General features: G+C 41.1%; 1 protein-coding gene across 2 annotated transcripts in view; it reads right to left on the reverse strand.

Annotated features, from left to right (window-relative positions):
- LOC116742984 (histone-lysine N-methyltransferase SETDB2-like) overlaps positions 1-22350 on the reverse strand; it is an 82652-nt gene that overhangs the window by 10489 nt on the left and 49813 nt on the right. The window contains exons 1-4 of one of the 2 annotated variants that reach the window (XM_032610927.1): positions 22148-22262; positions 14379-14500; positions 5413-5520; positions 1229-1362 (exon numbers count right to left, since the gene is read on the reverse strand). In XM_032610927.1, coding sequence (XP_032466818.1) covers positions 1229-1362; positions 5413-5520; positions 14379-14500; positions 22148-22241 — 458 coding nt within the window. In that variant the 5' untranslated portion in view covers positions 22242-22262. Of the gene's footprint in view, positions 1-1228; positions 1363-5412; positions 5521-14378; positions 14501-22147; positions 22263-22350 lie in introns of those variants that run through there. The other variant, XM_032610928.1, reaches the window with a different exon arrangement.

Genomic DNA, 22350 nt, shown 5'->3' on the forward strand with positions numbered 1-22350 from the left:
TTTGGGATTAACATGTACATACTACTATATATATCAGTAAAATAGGTAACCAACAAGGACCTACTGTATAGCACAGGGAACTATACCCAATATTTTGTAATAACCTATAAAGGGAAAAGAATATATATATATATGGGTATAACTGAATCACTTTGCTGTACACCTGAAACTAACACAACACTGTAAATCAACTACTTCAATTAAAAAAATAAAAAATAAAAATAATTCTCTCATAACACTAATCCTATTATTCAGATACTATGCCTGAAAAAAATGTATATGTTTCACTGAAATTTAAAATGTCCAGTTCAATCAGAATCTATTCATATGCCCCAAAGAAGTGAGAAGTGTCTGCCTGGCTTGTCAACATTAGACCATCGTTCGTTCTCTGTTTTATTCCATCTCATAACTTTAAAAAGGTCAAACCTAACCTTTTGACTGTTATTTCCTTCACCTTTATATGACATATTCTAGACTGCATCTACGTACAAAAAAGAGTTCGCTGAACATGACCTGAATCAATTAAAAACTGGGTTACTGATTTCTTCTGACTAAACTGTATAATGACTTAACTGAACTGACTTCTTTCATCAGAAGGAAGATCACGTTTCTTCCTGGATAAAACAAATATACTTGTTTTGGACTTGAAATATGCCTTACTGGATCAAAGTTAACATTAAAGAATTATTGAAAAACAAGGAGCAATATTTCAAAGCCAAAGGCAACACAAACAAGGTGTAAATTTCTTCAAGGACTTAATGACTGATAACTGTGTTTGCTGCATAGTTTCTTTTTCATTTTTAGAGGCTATTTATAGTTAAGAGGGTGGTGAGAGTGATGGGAAAATACATTCATCTGGAGACAAGATGGGTAAAGCATGGACCTAGAACTAACAAGTCAGGCTCCTTTCCTGTTTACAGAAAAGAGTGAGTGTGAACTGGTTCCCGGCCTCGTGGCCACCTGTTAGGTTGCTTGTGCTACCATGTCAACCAGTGCTTTCTATGAGGAAAGAAAGGATGCAGGGAGAGTAAAACCCAAAACAAAACCAACCCTGCTTCTTTTCTTCTTATGACACTTAGGGAAGGTACTTTCAAGTTAGGTTCCCAGCTGGGCATTTCCCAAACCACATTCTTACTTGGAAATCATTTGCATAAAATTAGCTTTAAAAAGTCTCCTTGTCCTTATTCCAATCCCCCAAACGTGGCTTTAAAACTGTTTTATTAAATACCTGTAAGTTCCTTTAGATCCATCAGCTTGTAGAACTGCGTGGTCACTCTTGGCACAGAAAAAGTGGTAATTCTTGAGACAGGATTTTAAATCACATCCCACGGTGGCTCCTGCTTTCCCACAAAATGTGCATTTCTACAGAACAGATTTTACTGAGTAAGCACCTGATTTTTCAGAATCTTTGTTAAAATTTAAAGTTAAAGATGTCATCAAATATTATTTTTAAGTTGGCAGCCCTAATGTCCTCAGCTACAAACACTGGGTCCTGACATTCAGCTGCTCATTTTGAAATTTCAGCAAAACCTCAACTAACTGGACTGTTTTGTAATGATCTGATTAAAAGCAGAAAACCCTTTTTGTTTCCAAAAAAAACCCCTCTCCTCTCTTTTTAAAAGAGATTTCTAAAAAGCAGGGTTGGCAACACTGTCCAGCTCTAGGCAAGAGGTTCTGTTGGGGACACTGAGCCTGTGGCCAAGGTCAGCTCCTGGCAGTGCCACTAACAGCTGTGTGATCTCAAGCCAGTCCCTTCCCCTCTCTTAGACCCGAATTCCTCCCTGGGGATCACAGTGCCTGTCTTACAGAGGCACTACTGAGGAGATGTGAGAGAAAGGAAGTGAAATCTCTTTGGCATCTATGTAGAAAGGCCAAAAATGTAAAAAAAAAACAAAAAAGCCCCTGAGGAATAAGTTTTTTTCTTAGCTCAATTCATTTGATCTCTTGCTTTTATATATCAGTCTATTGGTCTGCTAGGAAGGTGGCGTAGAGATGGCTAGGAGGAGAGTATGTGGCCACAGAAACCTGTTTGGGGGAATCTGAGCCATGACCACAGCTGGTTTATATCATGCTCTGGCTGAATGACGTGGGCGCACAATGAAACCACCTAGCAAAACAGGAGGTGACAGCTCACACAGTATCCCAAGGTCAGCACAAGCAACTATATAAATAAAGGAAATTTAATTGTGGGTGAGAAATTAGATTGTGCAAAAGGCAGAATTTGAAGTCAGAGCGCAAAGAATGATCATTTAGTGTTGGGGGGCCATCTGACTATATGTATAGGAAAGAAAGTTAGATCCCTACCTCACAATATATTCCCAAATAAACTCCATGTGGATTAAAGCTTTAACTATATAAAAAATAAGTATTTTTAAAAAGCTGCAAAAAATTAGAAAATAGAAGAAAAGGACAGTACTGAGGCTTTCTAAGCAAGGCAGGAGACACCTTGAAAAAGACTGACAGATTTGACTATATAAAAAATTTAAGCTAGACTTTTAGGGTGATAGATACCATTTAAAAAAAGGGAAAAGACTGTTTGCTGCATAGTAGATAAAGGGTAAGACTCTGATAGCCCACAGAAAAATGGGAAGAGAATACAAACGGGGATGATGGCGGACAAATGATGTGCTGTTTACTGAGGAGAAGTGAGCAGGTTTGGATGGATCGTGTGTGTGAGTGTATAGGGGATGGAACTATTCTTTTCCGGCCAGTTTAACATGAGAGGCTATTACCTATCCAGGTAGGTATGTCAGGTTGGTCATTGGGGCTGGAGATAAGAGTGGTATTGAAGCCCTGGGAACTGGATGAGGTCATGCAGGAAGGATGTTCAGATTGAGGAAGGAGCCCAGGAAAGAGCCTTGGGCACTCCAAACTGTAGAGGTTGAGCAGAGGAGGAAAAACAGCCAAGGCACCTGAGAAGCAGCAGCCAGAAAGGTAAAAGACATACTAGCAGCATATGTCCAGGAAGTCAAAAGAAGCAACTGCTTCAAGATGCAGGGCAGGGACCACTGTGCGATGATACTGCTGCCAGGTCAACTAAGGTCAGACAAGTGACACTGTAAATGACCAGCTCTTTGTGTATAAGGGAGAGTTTTGGGTTTTTTTTAAAGATGACATGATCAGTTGATCATGTTTATATGCTGACAAGAATAATCAATTAGAAAGAAGGGATACTGATGTGAGGGGGTAGAGGAAAATGCAAGAACCTAGTCCTTAAGGAGGGAAGGAGGACGGCTCCAAAGCCCATGTGCAGGGTTGGCTTTGACAGGACAGAAGTCTGAGAGTCTGGGGACAGGCTGGTGGGCAGTGGTTTGGACAGTAGGGGTTCCTGTCTAGTCGCTTCCATTTTCTCGGTAAGAATCTGGCAAAGAAATGTACACCACCAGGAGTGAACCCTAATGTAAACTATGGCCTTTGGGTGTTTCTGATGTGTCAATGTGGTTCATCAGTTGTAACAAATATCCCCTCTAGTGGAGGGTATTGATAAAGGGGAGACTGTGAACATGTAGGGGCAGGGGGAATACAGGAACTCTCTGTACCATCCCCTCAGTTTTCCTGTGAACCTAAAACTGCTCTAAAAAAGAAAGTCTATCCAAAAAAAAAAAAAAATCAGGGATAGTCCTCAACTTGGCAAGGAGAAGTTGGGGTGGAGCAAGGTTTTAAAGAGGGATGATAGGATGTGAAAGAGTAAATGTGAAGGGTGGAGGATGAAGTGCTGGTTGTCTGTTTGAGGTTTATGGCCATGAATCTAAGATCCCTCAAAACACCTGTGGGTTTTTCTCCGGTTAACCGCTCAACTGCCAGCGCTACTCAGCTCCTGCGGGCATCAGACAGACACACTTCCCCAGGCTGGGGCTCTGCTCAGTGAGTAAGCAGGGTGTCCAGGGGGTTTGCAAGGGAGTGACTGCTGTGCTGGACCGTGGCCAGGGATCACTGAAGAGCTGCTGGAGCTGGCTGAGCCGGGAGGATTGGGATGATTACTAAAGAGGGGTAACGTGCAACCTCTCCAGTGATCAGGGAAATGCAAGGTAAAACTTTCTGAGACTGGCAAAAATTAACGAGGTTTGAGATGTTCATTTTCGTCACAGGCTCGGAGAAGTGCTCTTTCATCCACTATGTACAGAAGCATAAAGTGGTACAGTCTTTCTGGGGGATAGTCTGTCAGCATGTTTCAAAGATTTTAAAGGGAATTCTCTTTGACTCAGCTGTTCCACTTCTAGGAATGTGCTGTATAGCACCAATCAAACCAACACACGAGGATAACGCACAAAGATGTTTTCTGCAGCATTCGCTATCACAGTGAAAAACAGTGTCAATTCATTATCTAAGGACAGGGAATGGCTTCACGCCTTCCAGTACATCCTGTGGAATTCTATGAGGTCAGTGAAGAGAATGCCAGGGACAGTCCTATGCTTATGGTTTCATGAATGTGCCACATCATCTTTCTTACCTTCCACGCTTTTGCACACCCTGTTCCCTCTCTCTGAATTTCCCCTTTCCCCATCCTCATTCCCCCCCACATTCCCAACTAGGAAGGCTTCCTGAGCCCCAGCTGTGCTGATCTGCCTGCTCACTGAGCGGCCCATGCTGACGTTTCTCAAAGCACATCAGGCGATGTGGAAATTGCCCATGTATATGCTGACATCCTGCAAGGACTAAAAAAATGTTTGTTCCAGGTCACTAACCTGACTGTGGATTGTGGTGGTGGGTAGGGTGTTAGCGCTCACGCTTGCTGTACCACTGATTAAGCTGCAAAGGGCCTGTCACGGAGGGAGTCTACTACAGCAGACCCAGTAGAGCAACTACTCAGCATTCTTCCTTCCCAGGGGGAGCTGACCCCAGCTCCGAGGGTAGATCCTGATTAGTTATGGTCGCCTCTAGCAATCGGTGCAGAAAGAGGGGTGTGGCCTAATTAAACTTTCAGAAGGGCTCTTAATCCATGCTTGGGGATGAACTTTCTCTTGTGATAGGAGCAAGAAAGCCTGATGCTTCAGCTGCTGCCTGTGGCCACCCTATGATCACAAAGGGACCAGCTGATGTTGTGGACAGGAGGGCAGAAAGGATGATGGGCATGATCCTTCATTGAGCCACTGAATCAACCAACCGTGAAGTCAATTTTTCCTCTGGCTAAGTTAAGAAAATAAGCATCACTTTTTTTTTTTTAAAGCCAGTTTGTTCCTTCCACTTATAGCCAGAGCATTCTAACTCATATCTACTTTGCCGATGAAGCATATTGTAGTTTATTTTAAAATATTAAAATATTCAACTGAATCTAAGTTTCCAATATAGGTCCTCCTTCTTTCAGCTCTCCATGTTGCATCTCTATCCCCTGGTTTATCAATCAAATAGACTTTCTTTTGAAAGCATCACCAAGAGTCTGTTCATCTGAGTAATAGAATCATTTATACTTACCAACTTCCTTCCTCTCTTGACTTCTTTCTTTACCGATTCCACATCAAAATTTCTATCATGATTGAACGGATCATGATCCTCACATTCCACAAGCGCCGAGGAATACAGCTGCAGATTGGGAAAAGAAAAAACCCAGAGTATGCGCAAAGTAATGTTGAAAGCTGCAAGTCAGAAAATGGTACCAAAAAGTACTCACCAGGAGTGGAAGATGGCTTGCGTGTAGAACAGTGACCACCTTTTGGTGTGTGTGAGCAGATCTCAAGTCACCCTGCTTTTCTTTGGGAGTTGTCCTGATCCCCAGACATGTTTTATACTGCATAACCCTGACTCCCAGTGGCTAACTGGACCTGGTCGGGGCCCTGACCCCAAGCTGGGCCAGTCAAAGTCCCTATCCTAGGGGACTAAAACAGGCTCTGAGCCACATGGTCAGAGCAAGTCAGTCAACAAAGAGAGGAAAACAAAAATGAGGGCTAGAGAGGAAATCCTGGGTTCCTGATGGCTTCCCAGCTCCTGGGTGCCTGTCTTCAGGAGCCAAAAATTGCCCCTGCAACTTATTGCAAAGCCCCTTTTATATTTAGGTTGGCTCGCGCTTCTAAAAGTTTCTTGAAACCAAAAGAATCCAAACTACCTCTGAATGAAAGATCAACATTACACATACACTTAAATAATAAAGGGCGTGAAAAACATAAGATAAAAAAATTTTGACACTGGCACAGGCAAAGATTTCTTATAAAAAGCAGAAAGAAAAAGTTATTAAGCTGGAATTCACCAAAATTAAAACTTTTTGCTCTTTGAAAGACATTGCTAAGAAAACAAAAAGGCAAGCCAGAAATTGGGAGAAAATAGTCACAATTCATATATCTGACAAATTATATCGAGAATATAGGGAAAACTCTTGCCACTCAGTAAGACAAATAATTCAGTTAAAAATGGGCAAAAAACCTGGACTCTTCAGAGAAGGAGAGTTACAAATGGTGGATAAGCACGTGAAAAGATGCTCAAAATCATTAACCCTCAGACAAATCAAAGCCACAATGAGATACCAATACACACTAGACTGGTTAGAATTAAAAAGACTGAAAATACGAAGTGTCAATGAGGGTGTGGAGCAAATGAAACTCTTACACATTGTTGTAGAAGTGTAAAATGATGCAATTACCTTTAAAGTTAAACATACATTTACTTTTTGACCCAGCATTCCTCTTGTAGGTATTCACTCAAGAAATAAAAGCATTATTGTCCACATTTAAAGAAGGCAACAGTATACAATGGAGAAAAGACAGTCTCTTCAATAAGTAGTGCTGGGAAAACTGGAGAGCTACATGTTAAAAAATGAAAATAGAACATCTTCTCACATCATATACCAAAATAAACTCAAAATGGATTGAAGACCTAAATGTAAGACAGGACACCATAAAACTCCTAGAAGAAAACATAGGCAGAACACTGACATAAATCGTAGCAATTTTTTTTTTGGATTTATCTCCAAAGGCAAGGAAAACATAAGCAAAAATAAACAACTGGGACCTAATTAAACTTAAAAGCTTCTGCATCAACAAACCATTGAAAAAACAAAAAGACAACCTACTGAATGGGAGAAAATATTTGCAAACGATATGACCGGTAAGGGGTTAATATCCAAAATATACAAACAGCTCATACAACTCAACATCAAAAAACAACCTGATTAAAAAATGGGCAGAAGACCTGAATGGACATTTTTCCAAAGAAGACATAAGATGGCCAACAGGCACATGAAAATATGCCCAACATCGCTAATCATCAGAGAAATGCAAATGAAAACCATAAAGAGATATCACCTCACACCTGTCAGAATGGCCATCGTCAAAGAAGACCACAAATGTTGTTGAGAGTGTGGAGAGAAGGGAACCCTCCTGCACTGATGCTGGGAACGTAAACTGGTGCAGCCACTGTGGAGAACAGTATGGAGTTCCTCAAAAAACTAAAAATAGAGCTACTGTGTGATCCAGCGATTCCACTGCTGGGTATATATACAAAGAAAATGAAAACACGAATTCAAAAAGATATATGCACCTCAGTGTTCATAGTAGCATTATTTACAGTAGCCAAGGTATGGAAGCAACCTAAGTGTTCATCAACAGATGAATGGATAAAGAAGATGTAGTGTGTGTGTGTGTGTGTGTGTGTGTGTGTGTGTATATATATATGTATACATACACACACATACACATACATACAATGGAATACTATTCAGCCATAAAGAATGAAAGTTTGCCATTTGCAACAACATGGATGGATGTGGAGGGTATTATGCTTGGCGAAATAAGTCAGACAGAGAAAGACAGATACTGCATGTTATCCCTTATATGTGGAATCTAAAAAAATTAACTAGTGACTATAACACAAAAAAAGTGTATGTCCACATGAAGACACATATTCAGATCTTCACAGATTTATCCTAGTATCTTCAAACTGGAATTAATGTCTATTAACAGGCAAGTGGATAAACAAATTGTGACAGAGCCATACAATGAAATACTGTGCAGAAATAAAAAGGAACAAAATACACATACAAGAAGCAACATGGATGAATCTCCAAATACTGTAATGAGCAAAAGAAGCCAGACACACAGAATACATACTGTAGGATTCCTTTCATGTGAGATGAGAAAGACAGGCTCAAGCTATAGAAGCTGGGGTGGGGAGGAACTGGCTACAAGGAGGCATGAGGGAACCTTCTGGGGTAATGGAAATGTTCTGCATCTTGATGGTGGTGGTGGTTACGTTGGTAAATACATGACTTAATACTCTCTGAACTGTACACTTAAAATGGGTGCTTTTTTTTTTTTTTTTTGCAGTACACGGGCCTCTCACTGCTGTGGCCTCTCCCGTTGTGAAGCACAGGCTCCGGACGCGCAGGCTCAGCGGCCATGGCTCACGGGCCCAGCCGCTCTGCGGCGTGTGGGATCTTCCCGGAACGGGGCACGAACCCGTGTCCCCTGCATCCATCGGCTGGCGGACTCTCAACCACTGCGCCACCAGGGAAGCCCAAAATGGGTGCTTTTTAAATGTAAATTATACTGACAACGTTAACTAAAAATAGCAAATTAACATTAACAGTATATTAGAATAAAACATCACAAATAGTGTTAATCTCCAAATGGTTTAATAGCAGAAAATAAACAAGCACATAATTTATCACTAACAGATTAAAAGGAGAAAATTTGAGACATGAAAACCAAATGTAACCTGTGAATCGGAATCTTTTGTTATAAAGTTATTAGGACACTTGAACCTGAAACCTGGGTGGTTTGAGGATTAGATCGTAGTAATATATTAAACTCCTGATTTTGATGGTTACATTGTGATTATGTGAATGTCCTTTGTATAAAATACATACTGAAGTATTCAGGAAAGATAACGCATCATGTCTCAAATTAATTTCAAATGGTTCTGTAAACGAAAATAATCACTAAACAGTCTATAATAAGAATAGAAAAGAGTTTTATTTGAGCCAAACTGAGGACTACCCTGGAAGCCCACTTCCCAGATTACTCTGAGAAACTGCTCTGGAGAAGCATTGTTTCCAGCACAGTTTTATATCTTGTCAGAACAAAGAGCAATAAACGAGTCAGGGTTACATTTCTTCAAGGTTAAAAAAAAAAAAAAAAAAAAGAACAGACTAGCATGTACACAGTGAGTCAGTATGGCCTTGGAACCTGGGAGGAGAGTCATCATCAAAGGAGTACCAGCATTGGCATCCCAGGAGGAGGGGCATATAATCTTTATTTTTAACATGGACATTCTTTACTTCTGGTCAATGTGTCCTTTTCTCTAATAATTAAAGCAGATGTACAGTGTATATTTGATAGGCCACAAACAGGCTATTTTAGTTAGCATAAAATTCAAGTTAACGCGTGTATAAGCCAGAATGACTTCCCTATATCTAAATATGTGAATATTTCTTTCATCAGTTCCAACAAAAAAGGTACTTTGTACTGTATGTGCAACTTTTCTGTAAGTTTGAGATTAAAAAAAGTTGTGTATATAAAAAATAAAGCATCGGACTTCCCTGGTGGCGCAGTGGTTAAGAATCCGCCTGCCAATGCAGGGGACACATGTTCAAGCCCTGGTCCGGGAAGATCCCACATGCCGCGAGCAACTAAGCCCGAGAGCCACAACTACTGAAGCCCGCATGTCTAGAGCCTGTGCTCTGCAACAAGAGAAGCCACCGCAATGAGAAGCCTGCACACCGCAACGAAGAGTAGCCCCCGCTCGCCACAACTACAGAAAGCCCGAACGCAGCAACGAAGACCCACCACAGCCAAAAATAAATAAATTAATAAATTAAAAAAAAATAAAGCATCTAGCATTGTGCATGGCCAGAGAAAGAGAGTGAAAGAAGCCAGAAGAGCATTACAATAGATGCAGAAAAAAGCATTTCATAATATTCAATACTTTAACTTGTAGCAAGCTAGAAATAAGAGGAAACTTCCTAATTTTAATAAAGTAAAAGTATTAAAAAGCTAAAGTATGCACAAATTTAATGATAAAACCTAGAAGCATCCCAGTAATATAAAAAACAAGACAAGGCTAACTAAAATGCTTTTAATCACCACTATAACACAATGTTCTAGAAAAATGCAGTAAAATAAGAAAAAGAAATTAAGAGGCCCAAAAATTTAAAGGAAAAAAAGTTGTCTTTATTTAAAGATGAGGATCGTCCAAATAAAATATCCAGATGAATCTGACTTTTAGATTTGAGAGTTTGGCAAGATTGTTGGATGAGATAAAAAATAAATAAAAATTGACAGTGTTTGTGTATACCAATAATAGTTCACTTTAAAACTGTATTAACAAGGACTTCCCTGGTGGCGCAGTGGTTGGGAGTCCGCCTGCCAATGCGGGGGACACGGGTTCGAGCCCTGGTCCGGGAGGATCCCACATGCCACAGAGCAACTAAGCCTATGCGCCACAGCTACTGAGCCTGCGCTCTGGAGCCCAAGAGCCACAACTGCTGAGCCCGTGTGCCACAACTACTGAAGCCCGTGCGCCTAGAGCCGCAACTAGAGAAAGTCCACATGCAGCAACGAAGACCCAACGCAGCCAAAAATAAATTTTTTAAAAAAAGATCTAAAAGAATGTATTAACAAAACAAACAAAAAAAACAAACCCAGGAACAGACCTAACCCAAAGTTCTAGACCTCTATAGAAAAAAAAAATTGTTGGACATTTTTGAAATTCATCAAAGAAGACCTGGGCGTCCCTGGTGGCGCAGTGGTTGAGAGTCCGCCTGCCGATGCATGGGACACGGGTTCGTGCCCCAGTCCGGGAGGAGCCCACATGCTGCGGAGCGGCTGGGCCTGTGAGCCATGGCTGCTAAGCCTGCGCGTCCAGAGCCTGTGCTCCGCAGTGGGAGAGGCCACAACAGTGAGAGGCCCGCGTACCGCAAAAAAAAAAAAAAAAAAAAAAAAAGCCAGGGTTTATCATAAAATCATAGTAATTAAGGGTGTTGTACCAGCTCATTAGTCACTGATAATCTGCCTGTTTAGATGGCCTGTTTGAACTCTCATGCTTTGGAGACCTAACTATTCTTCCAAAAGATAGCACTGAGAGTACCATGTTACACTCTGTGTGATCTCTGCTAATGGCACTTCGGAATTGTATTAGTTAAGTCATTTTAGACATAACATCACTGTGCATCCAACTGTCAGGTATTGAGTTATCAGCAATTTGAAGAAATAAATTTTGAGGAGGTATCGGAGGAAGGAATACGTTTCATAAAACATTACAATGAAGCTCATGACTGACTTTTGAATAGTAGGAGTTTTAAGTATGCTGTTAAAAATCTGTAAGGGACAGTTAAGAAAATTATCAGATTGTAAGAGAAACGTGTGAGCTCGCCAAACAAGGATTTCAGTGTAGATTCTGTCTTTATCAAATGAAGTTAAAGGAACAAGTTATAGTTAAAGTTTGAATGGAAGAGCCTGCCATTGTTGTTCCACATCTGGTTGTTGCCGTTCACATTCCTTTACTGAGCCTACATCTTCATAAGCTTTTTGGCAGGTATACATTGAACACTTCTGTTTCATGGTCAAGACAGGATCAGAGGCCATGGATACTGACAATTGATTTGTCTCTTTTCTTCTTTTTCCATGACTGTATCTACTGCCTCATCTTGATTTACAAGCAAAACCTAGAAAACCTACAAAAATAAGTGTTTTGTGGTTTATCTAGGAATAATACAGAAAATATTGCTTGTTATTTTTGGTGAAGAAAATCAATTTCGTTTGGTTTATTTCAACCTAAATAAAATGCGAGTTTTGTTTAAAAGAAAAAAAAAAGAGTGTTGTACCAGCTCAGGAATACACAAGTGACCAATGGAAGAGAATGGAGAGCCAGAAAGAGATCTGTGCACATATGACAATACTGTTAGAGCAATGGATTAGCATGAGGGTTTGAAACTAGATAGCTGGGTGAGAGTCCCAGCTCAGTCACTTACAGCCCTGTGACCTTGGGCAAGTGATTTAATTTCTCTGTGCCTCAGCTTTTCCACCTTTAGTTTGGGCATAATTATAATACCTACCTCTTAGGGTAGTTGTGAGGATTAACAGTCAATCCTGTTAATCTCCCAGAGCTCCTAGGTTAAGCTCCCAGAACATTACCTTACACAGTGAACACCAAATAATAACAGTTATCATTATTATCACTACAGATCAGTGAGGAAAGGATAGATTTTTCAATCATAGTGCTGGGGAAGGTGGTTAATCGCATTAAAAAAAAAACTAAAAGTAGGTCCGTACTTTACACTATAATCCAAATAAATTCCAGTTGGATCAAGAAGCTAAATGAGAAAAGCAAAATTTTTAAACTTTTTGGAATAAAGACAGAACCTTAGTTTGGAAAAGAATTTCTTAGGGGAAAAATCCTACAAATTATAAAGGAAGATAATGATGAACGTTAATTACATCACAAGCTTCTGTATGACAGAAAGCACCATAAATAAAATTAAAAGCAAACATATATAATAAAGCATTAGAATTTATTTATATGTGAATAAATACATATAAGCAAAACTAAGATCTCAAAGATAAAGTGTAGTCTATGAACACAAGTCACAGAATCGAAAAAAGAACCACACAGGAGCACAGCAAACGAGGTGCAAGCTCACTAAGTAATCTAGGAACTGCAAATGCAAATAACAACGAGAGACCTTCTCACACTCATCAGAGAGGAAAACATGAAAATCTCATAGTATCATGACAGACACCAAACCACAGATCCAGGGAGGCACTGTAAAGAGAATGAAACGAAAAGCCACAGATTAGGAGAAAATATTGGTAAAATATATCTGATAAAGGACTTGTATCCAAGATATAGAGAGCTCCTAAAAGTTAATTATAAGACAACCCAATAAACCCAATTAAACAATAACAACCCAATTAAAAATTGGACAAAAGATCTGGACAGACAACACCAAAGAAGATATACAAATGGCAAATAAGTATATGAAAAGATGCTCAACACCACATGTCATATGTCATCAGGGAATTACAAATTAAAATATGAACATCATATATACACTAACATGTATAAAATAGATAACTAATAAGAACCTGCTGTATAAAAATAAATAAATTAAAATTTAAAAAAATACAAACATGAACTCTCATTCATTGCAGGTGGGAATATAAAATGGTACAGCCACAGTAGAGGACAGTTCAGCAATTTCTTTCAAAATTAAACATACTTTTACCATACCAAAAAATAAAATAAATCTCATAGAATCAAGTGTTGACAAGGAAGAAGAGAAGCAAACTCCGAAATAGTGGAAGTCAAACTTGGTACGATCCCTTTGGAGAGCAATCTGGCACATTTAGTGAGGTGCAAAATGTTCCCTTCCTGTGTCCAGCAGTTCTAAGTGCCCTAGACCAGAGAAATTCTCCCGTGAATTAGGAGACCTATACAAGGATATTTATGACAGCTGGTCAGTCACATAAAAAACTGGAAAACCATAAATGCTCATTCACAGAATACTTTAATGGTGATTATAGTCATAAAATGGAATACTATAACATTTAAAATTAAAGATTAGAACTACATTTATCAACATGGATATACATCAATAATCTACAGAATCTGATAGAAATTCTATAAAGTCCAAGAACATGTAAAACAATATATTTGTTTATAAATACTTAAACATGGTGGGAGCATAACATTAAAAACACAAGATAATAAGAAACACCGAATTTGTGATGGCAATTACCTCTGGGGAGGGGTGGAGAGAAGGGAACAGAGAGAAGAGAGAGTCCTTAACTATCTATGTTTTTTTTTTTCTTAAAAAAAAAAAATCAAGCTGAGGCAAATATCATATACTATCATGATTTTATAAATCTGGGTGAAGTGTCTATGGGTATCTGTTATATTTGAAATAATTAAAATATCTTTAAAGGAACTTCATCATAATTCTTTGTGTGTTTGATCAGTTATAAATAAAACTGAAAGTAATCATAAGGTGTTAGATCTGAAACTTTAAAAAGGGAAAAATATGCTCCCCAAATCCCCACTTAAAAGCCCTGGTGGCGTAGTGGCTGAGAGTCTGCCTGCCGATGCAGGGGACACGGGTTCGAGCCCTGGTCTGGGAGGATCCCACATGCTGCAGAGCAACTGGGCCCGTGAGCCACAACTACTGAGCCTGCGCATCTGGAGCCTGTGCTCCACAACAAGAGAGGCTGCAATAGTGAGGAGCCCACGCACCGCGATGAAGAGTGGCCCCCGCTCGCCGCAACTAGAGAAAACCCTCGCACAGAAACGAAGACCCAACACAGCCAAAAAATAAAGCAGCTTTCATTAAAAAAAAAAAAAAAAAAAAGCCCAAACCATGGGCAGCCAACGTGTTATTCTTTGTTGTATCCAGAGTACATTTATCTATTTTGGTATGTCCTTCCCTAAAAGGACTCATGTGTTTTCAAGTAACTTACCAAACAGTTTTCATGAGCAGCTATATTCTCTGACTGTGCAAAGTACAGGACACTACACTCGAGGTCTTTGGGGCAAAGTGCGCATATCCTTTTTTGCAACCTTTCTGCAACCTGAAAGACACCTATAAAGTAACATCCCTGATGAGAAATGGAAAAGTGGAATTTCTTGGTGTCTGCAACTCCTCCACCCATCTTAAAGTAGAGGGCAGGGAACTTGTTTTATGAGAGAGTCTCAACTCCCAGGGAGAAAAAAAATTGGGACCCAAGTAGAAAAGCAATTTTGTATTTTCTTAATGGCTTAATGAAAGAAAAGAAAAAAATGTTTCATTTAAAATGTCTAAACATGAGGAAAACCTTTACTTAAGAAACATAAGCAGGAATTTAAATACAAAGCTCTCAAAGCATTGCCTTGCCGATAGTAAGCTCTCAATAATGATTACTGACATTATAAATCAACAAGAAAACAATGTTGTATTCAAGAAATAATGCTCTGATTAACTACCTGTAAAAAATAATTTAGATCCCCATATCATACTATATTCAAAAATAAATTTGGGAAAATAAATAAATTTGGGGTGAATTAAAGAAGTAAATGAGCAATATACTTTAAATGTGCTGTAATCTAGCATTATAATAAATTAGGAGAGAAAGATACATGAAGGCAGGAGTTTTTTTTCTTTAAGAGCGGAATAAAGAAAGGAAAGAAGCTTAAGAGAGCTAGGAAGAACAGGGAAGAGACAGGGAAAAAAGCCAGCTGTTCCCAATATCCACTGGGTACATGGGTGAGAGGCAATCTTCTCTAACCTATTAGTTTGCTATTAATTTGGCCACAAGCATCCATTTAACATTTCTTTGCCTTTTCCAATGCTCATCCTGTTATTCATTTAGTTTTCTGTGGCAGAAAGCACTTTCAATTTTACCTTCAAATTTTAGTTTTGAAACAAAAATTCATTTAACCATTTAATGGCGAAAGGTTTAAATTTAAATGAGGTTAACCACTTAAGCACTTCCTAAAAGTCCTTTTTGTTACTTAGAAGTGTAAGGTCTCTTGGTGTCTCTCTTAAATTACATCTTGCATCTCACAATGTCAGAAGACCTCGCTTTGGAGCTAGCACTTCTTTCACATTCAGATGAGTTTCTTCCTTAATTAACGTCTGTCTCCTGGATTTGGGTCCTGCTTATTAGTAGGGCTACAAATTAGTAGTCCTCCTGCTCCACATCAACCAAGAAAAAGGGGGGAGACTGAGACAAAACTCCTCAGATGAAATGAAATGGGCGAACTGCTGCTTTTCATTCATCTCAAACCACCACCGAGTTGGGAGCACCTCTGTACGAGAGTCACGGCGCTGAGAGCTCTAGACCAGCGCTGTCCGCAGAAACAAAATGTGAGCCACAGGTACAGATGAAGAATTTCTAGGAGCCTCATTTAAAACAGTCAAAGGAAATGGGTGAAGTTAATACGCTTTATTCAACTAAACATATCCAAAATACTACCCTCTCAACATTTAATTAAGGAAGCAATTAATTCATTCTTTTGTACTGAGTCTTTGAAGCCCAGTGTATTTTTTGCTCCAGTTGAGCACCTCTCAACTGGACGAGCTACATTTTCAATGCTCAAGAGCCATATATGGAGAGTGGCTACTGTATGGAAGGACACAGCAGAGCATATTAAAAAAACATGAGACAGAACTGTTGCCTGCAAGAAGCTTACAAAATAAACAAGGAGACCAAATAGTATTCTGGAAAATAACAGAATACGTGGCACAAGTAACTGCTGAGTAGGAAATACAATATACGCTATGGACAGAGGAGGAAGTGCTCCTTGTGGGATGGAGTGCTGTCAAGGACACTTCCTTGAGCTGGTACAACCTTGAGATGGAGAGGAAGCGGGGTCGGGGCGGGCGGGACGTTGCAGACAGAAGCAGAGATATATAAGAGACCAAGAGGTCTGACTGGGAGACAGAAAACCAGCCAGGCTGAAGAGGAGAGTTCATGCAAAGGAAGCTGGAAAAGAATTTGAGAAACGGATGGTGAAAGGCTGCCAGGAAGGATTTTTTGAGCAGGGGGATAACATGATGAAAGAGTTGTTTTAAGCTCCATTTCAACATGGAGAGAAATACGGTGCACCTGGATAGGAAGGCTGGACATTATAATGCTGTCAACTCTATCTCAGATAAGTGCGGACAAAAAAATGTTGCCCGACAACAAGCCATCAGCCACTGCAGCAATCCCCGCCCCCCCCCAACAATGGTGTGTCCTGAGGGGAATTCAGGATTGAGAAAAAAACAGGATACTGACCCTAGACAGTTACCACACATTTCTAAGGAATAATTTCAACGAGCCCAGACTTGAAATCTTGCATCTTCCCATACTTAGAAAAGCACTAAAATCATTAACTTAAGATGTCTGTTTTTTGTTATTAGCAGTAATTGTTCGATGTTTGACTACATGTTTGTTTTCAGCAAAAACTCCTATATATCCTGGCTCATTCCTTACCTCTTCCGATCAGTTCCTCAGAGCTGAGAGGCTGTCTCCCAGGCCACAGTCTTCAGTAAGCTCCCGAAATAAAACATCTTGCAATTTTTAGGTTGTGTTTTTCTTCAGTCAACACAAGTTTTAGATTTAATGCCATTTCAACTTAAATCCCAAGAAGGTTATTTTAAAGAACTTGAAAAAAAATATTATTTGGAAGAGCAAATGAGCAAGGGCAGTAAAGAATACTTTCAAAAAAAAAATGAGAGGGTGTCTACCTGATTTAAAAACATACTATAAAGGTACAGCTGGGACAGAAGGTTAGACGACCATGTCAAAAGAAAGAACACAAAGTGCAGAGGGAAGTGGATCATAATCTCTAATTATGAATTTAAGTTACCATAAGGTGGCATTTGCATTTCTTCTCTGGCACTGATGTCCTTAGCCCATTTTTCTATTGGTTTATTCACTACTTCCTTACTGATTTATAAGAGCTTGTGGTGTATCCAGGATACTCTTTGTTAGTCAAATATGTGACCTTTTAACTTTGTTTATAATGTTCTCTGATATACAGAATGTTTAAAGGTTTTGTTTGATGAAATTATATCAATCCTTTATCATTTCTCACTCTTGGGTAGGGGGAACATAACTTAGAAGACACCTCTTCCTTTCCTCTAGAATTTTATTTCTTACATTAGAATATTAACGTGGAATTTATTTTATTGTAAAGTATGAGATGGAGATCTAACTTATTTTCATAATGGCTAGCCACTGATTTAAAATCTTTTTTCATATATTTAATTATTACATATATTTAGATTTGTTCTACATACTTCTATTTGTTCCACTGATCTGTCACTTCCCCCACCAGTACAACACTTTACAATTTTCAATGTTTTAGAATATATTTTAATATTTGACCACACAAAGCCTCCATCCTAGGATGAAAATGGGAAAAAAATATCCCCAAATTTTATTCACCTTGGACCCAAAATCTACTTCGATTAAATACTGTGTTCTTATTTAAAAGAACACTCAAACTGGACATTAAAATTTGTAAAGCATAGGCTAAATTTCAGGCAGTTAAATTACTAGTGCTAAAATTCCCTAATAAAAAAATATGATAATGTTTGATAGGCTATGCAGCACTCCTTGTGTAAGAGCTAGGTATTTTTGCCTTGTCACCCTTTCCCATGCAGAGCTGCACATGCAGACCGGTGTACTGCATCGGGCTGAGCTATCAGGCCGCTGATACCTGAGTGTGGTCCCCTGTGCTTGCTCTGGGGACTGCCTGTCTGAGCTACACTCCCAAGTCTGCAGGGTCTTGGCACTTGGGAACACAGAGGTGGTGGCAACATTGCTGTCCTCTGATCTGCAGTTTCCAGTGCTGATGGACAGAAACGCAAGGTGGACACACAGGCTCCACCTAAGAGTTTTTTCCTGCTAAAACACCCCCTCATCACAATTTCCTAAAAGAGCTTGGCTATTTTAACTTGTTTATTCTTCTAGACTGGGGGATCACAGAACTCTCTGTAGTTGGGAGAGTAACATTATATAGGCTTTTACACAGACAGGCATCCCTCACATCTGATCGTTTGCTACACATTATCTTAAACTCATGGACCAAATACATTTGGATAACTTGATATTCCTCACTATCTGAACTCAGGAACTGTATAGATTCAGACAGTGAGGGACAGGTGTATCATGGGGGCTGGGAAGAGTCCATTGGTCTCCATCAGTAGTTGAGACCAAGAACAATGAAGATATGTAGGTCTCCCCAAGGTCTTTCTACTGGGTCTAGCAGGCCTAAGGACTCACAGAGACTGACTCAACGAGAATTCTCAAAAATGAAACTGGTAACCAGGAAAGGTTCTATAGAATGAAGCCGAAGAAAAATTATAAGCCGAGAATACATGAACTACGACTAACTCAAACCAACAGTGGCAGTCTTGCCAGCAATCTCCAGGCTCAGCTACACCTGGGAAGGGATTGTTAAGGCCACAGCCTCTGCAGGGGTGTCTTCCCAATGCTTCTCTTCCAAGAGACGGTCTTAAAGCTCACCAGACAAGGGCAATCCACCCCGAGGATTGAATCTGGGGTAGTCGGATAGGATGGCCAAGGAACATGTTCCATGACTAAAGAAATGAGTGAAACTGATAGAAAGATTCACTAACCCTATACTTCCATTTACAATCCCCTTCCAATAGGGTATGGTCTATGTTCTGGACTGGCAACCAATTTATGGTGCTGGCTTGGAAATTCCTTCCTCTTTTCTCCTTTGATCAATAGTTTTCATTGCAGTTTACTATTTTAGTTCTGCCACGGTATATGAGATGTGTAGACATTATTACTGAGTCCAGTGACTGCATACCTGAACTGACCAAAACAGAAGGGGAGTAGATATTACCTAGAGGCTTGGTAATGGACTTGGAAAATGAATGGCTTTATCACATTGTCTCTGGATGGTGTGACTGGACATAACTTTCAGAGAAGTTTGGCAGGATGTATATTTGGGATAGCCAGAAGGCATTACTGGGGACAGCTTCAGAATGTGAAGAGGAATAAGGATGTCTGTGTTGTAAGGGAGGGGTGGCAGGCAGCCAGGGAATAGGATGTTCAGTGGACTTCCTTAGGGTATCCATTTGACTCACAATCATACACAGGGATAAGCCCCAGCAGGTATGTTTATACTATGTGACTCTCTTTCCCTAGGCACAGCTGACAGTCCCAGAGGACCAACCTGCCCATCTCCCACATATACAGAATTCAGAATAGAAGATTTTAGTTCAGATTGGGCTGGTTTCTTGAAGATGTAAAAACTGAGAAGCTGTGAGGGTAGCCATCTTCTATCCCATTATCAGGAAAACTGGACCAAAGAAAGAGAACAAAGCAGATATTCTGAGTGCTGTCAAAGTTTATGACGGCTTCTCAGGCCCTATTTCCTGGCTCTTTCTGATAAATGTTATAGCATCCATGTTCCTGGGGTCTGTGAGTGTGGTCTCCCTGCTTTCCAGTAACAAACATCCCTTTTGCTTAAATGACATCAAGTTGATTTTGTACTATTTGTAGCCAACAAGTCCTAATTAACACCGGAAGTACCATGACCTGATCTGTGTGTAGGCACGTGTGTACGTATGTGCGTGCACACATGTGCACTTGAGAGTGAGTTTTGGCAGCAGCGTGGACAGTGGACTGCCCTGCCTTCACTGTCTTCTACCTGGTTCATTCTGATAATCTCATTTCCCTCCTTCTGCTTTCCCTGTCATGACACCACTTCATTCTTCACGTTGCTGCCAGAGTGATCTATCTAAAATGTACATTTGCCCATGTTTCTCTCCTGCTAAAAACCCTTCTCTATCACCTAAAGATCAGAAGCCAAGCTCTTTAGTGCTACATACAACCCCATTCATTACTTCAACATATACTTAATGAGAACATATACTTAAGAGTTTTAGGCACTAGAAATAAAGCAGGGAGTAAGATGTGAATTTCAACTCTCATGGAACTTACATTTTAGTAGTACAGAGACATCAAACAAGTATTATTTCAGGATGTGGTAAGTGCTATGAAGAAAAACAGAGCAGGGGAAGGAGGTAGAGATTAATGAGGGTAGGGGAGGGCTCTTCTAAACAGGATGGGCAGGCAAGGCTGTGGAGGGTACATTTGAGCAGATATTTGAATATGGTGGGGGCTTAGAGGACTCACAGTGCAGTGAGGGGTAGCAGTCACCAAGATGGGTAGGGGCTGGATCAGATCAGGACATGGGGTACACTGTAGCCACAGTAAGATTATTCTGAAAGTAATGAGAGACTATTGGAGAGCTTTAAGTAGGAGAATCACACTTACTTTTTGTTTTTTAAAGATCATTTTGGCTACTGTGCAGGCTTGTCTGTATGAGAGGCTAGAGTGGAAGCCAGGGGACCAATAGTCCGGGCCTAAGATGATGGTGGCTTGGATGGCAGTGATGGAAGCGGTGAGAAGAGGCCAGGCTTGAGATATATTCTGAAGAGAGAACTGACTGGTCTGACTAATGCATTAGTTGGGAGGTAAGGAGGAAAGAGAGGCACCAAGAGTGGCACTGGGGTTTTGGTCTGAGCAACCAGGTGAATGGAATGGGGAAGGCTGGTAGTGGCTGAGCAGGTTTGGAGTGTGTGGGTGTGTGCAGGCAAACAGGAGTCTTCTTTGGGACATATTCAGTTTGAGATCGTTCCTGGCATTAATGAAGTTGGTTATACAAGTCTGGAGTTTGGGGAAAAGGTCAGGATGTAACCTCACCTCCAGTAACTCCTCATCTTGCGTTCTGTATACACACTAGCTGAATGAAATAGTCAACTGCTTGGCTTGTGGTTGCCACATCTGATGTTTTATGGCTGGTGCCTTTTTTTGAGTCTTCACCTCTTTCTGGACCACCTTTTCAAGCTTTGTATCTCTGGGTGACTCTCTCTCTTTAAAACTAAGATAGGATGTTCCTTGAACACCAGGCTGAGTTGGAGGAGCCCCTCATTTGTGACTCTGTGGTTCTTAGCAGGTCACACAGGAGTTGCCTATTAGACTCTCTAGGGCAGGGCCTGCCTAACTCGTCTCTGCATTCCCGGCACCTGGTGCTGAGCCTGCACAGGGTAAGCGCTCTACATCTGTTGAAACGCAGGGAAGGAACCCAGCCAGAAGGCTGTTGCCTCACTTAAAGGGGAGGGCCACAGACTTGAACTACTCATGGAAAGGAGGGGATGGTTCCAAAACGTTACATTCTCTGTGGAAACTTCTCAAACTGCTTCCTGAGACCTAGCTGACCACTTCTCTTCAAGAGGGGTCCCCCTCCAGCCTTCCTCCCCAGAGCACTTCTCCGACTGCACTGTTTTAGGGGCGGGTGAAACCGCGCTGGGAGAGTAAACTCCCAGGCATTTCCTTCAGTTTTCCTTGCTGGCTGTATTCCTAGCGTTGTAGGACTGTAGCAATGGGCTGTCCCATTAGCAGTGGGTGAGGTAAACGGTAAACGGTAAACGGTAAACGGAAGGCAAACCCTCTCCTTACGAGAGGCCCTGGGGAGCGGTCTGGGCGTAGGGCCGCCGGCGGTGGACGCCCAGAGACCGAGGGGCTGCTGGGCCAAGACCTCAGCGCTGTCTCGGGAGGCGGGTTCGCGGGCCCCAAGGCGGCGGCGGCCGAGGGGCTGCTGAGCCAAGACCTCAGCGCTGTCTCGGGAGGCCGGTTCGCGGGCCACCAGGCGGCGGCGACCAGGGAGCTGCCCTGGGCCCCGACTGCCCCTGCCGCCCCCCGCCCCCCCGAGCAGTACTCACCGGTTGGGTGGGGGACCACGTCCCGCCCAGCCCGGGCCTCGGACCAGCTGGCGCCGCAGCTCGACTCGGGCTCGGGAGGTCCCGCCGGCTCCATGTCTGCGCACTGCGCCCGCGCAGCCGGAAGTCCGTTTTGGCGAAATCATGATTGATCTCCCCTACCCGGGGGGAAAAGTCCCGAGCAGGAAGAGACCCGTCGGCTTTGC

Source organism: Phocoena sinus, chromosome 18 (assembly GCF_008692025.1).
Source record: "Phocoena sinus isolate mPhoSin1 chromosome 18, mPhoSin1.pri, whole genome shotgun sequence".
NCBI lineage: Eukaryota > Metazoa > Chordata > Mammalia > Artiodactyla > Phocoenidae > Phocoena > Phocoena sinus.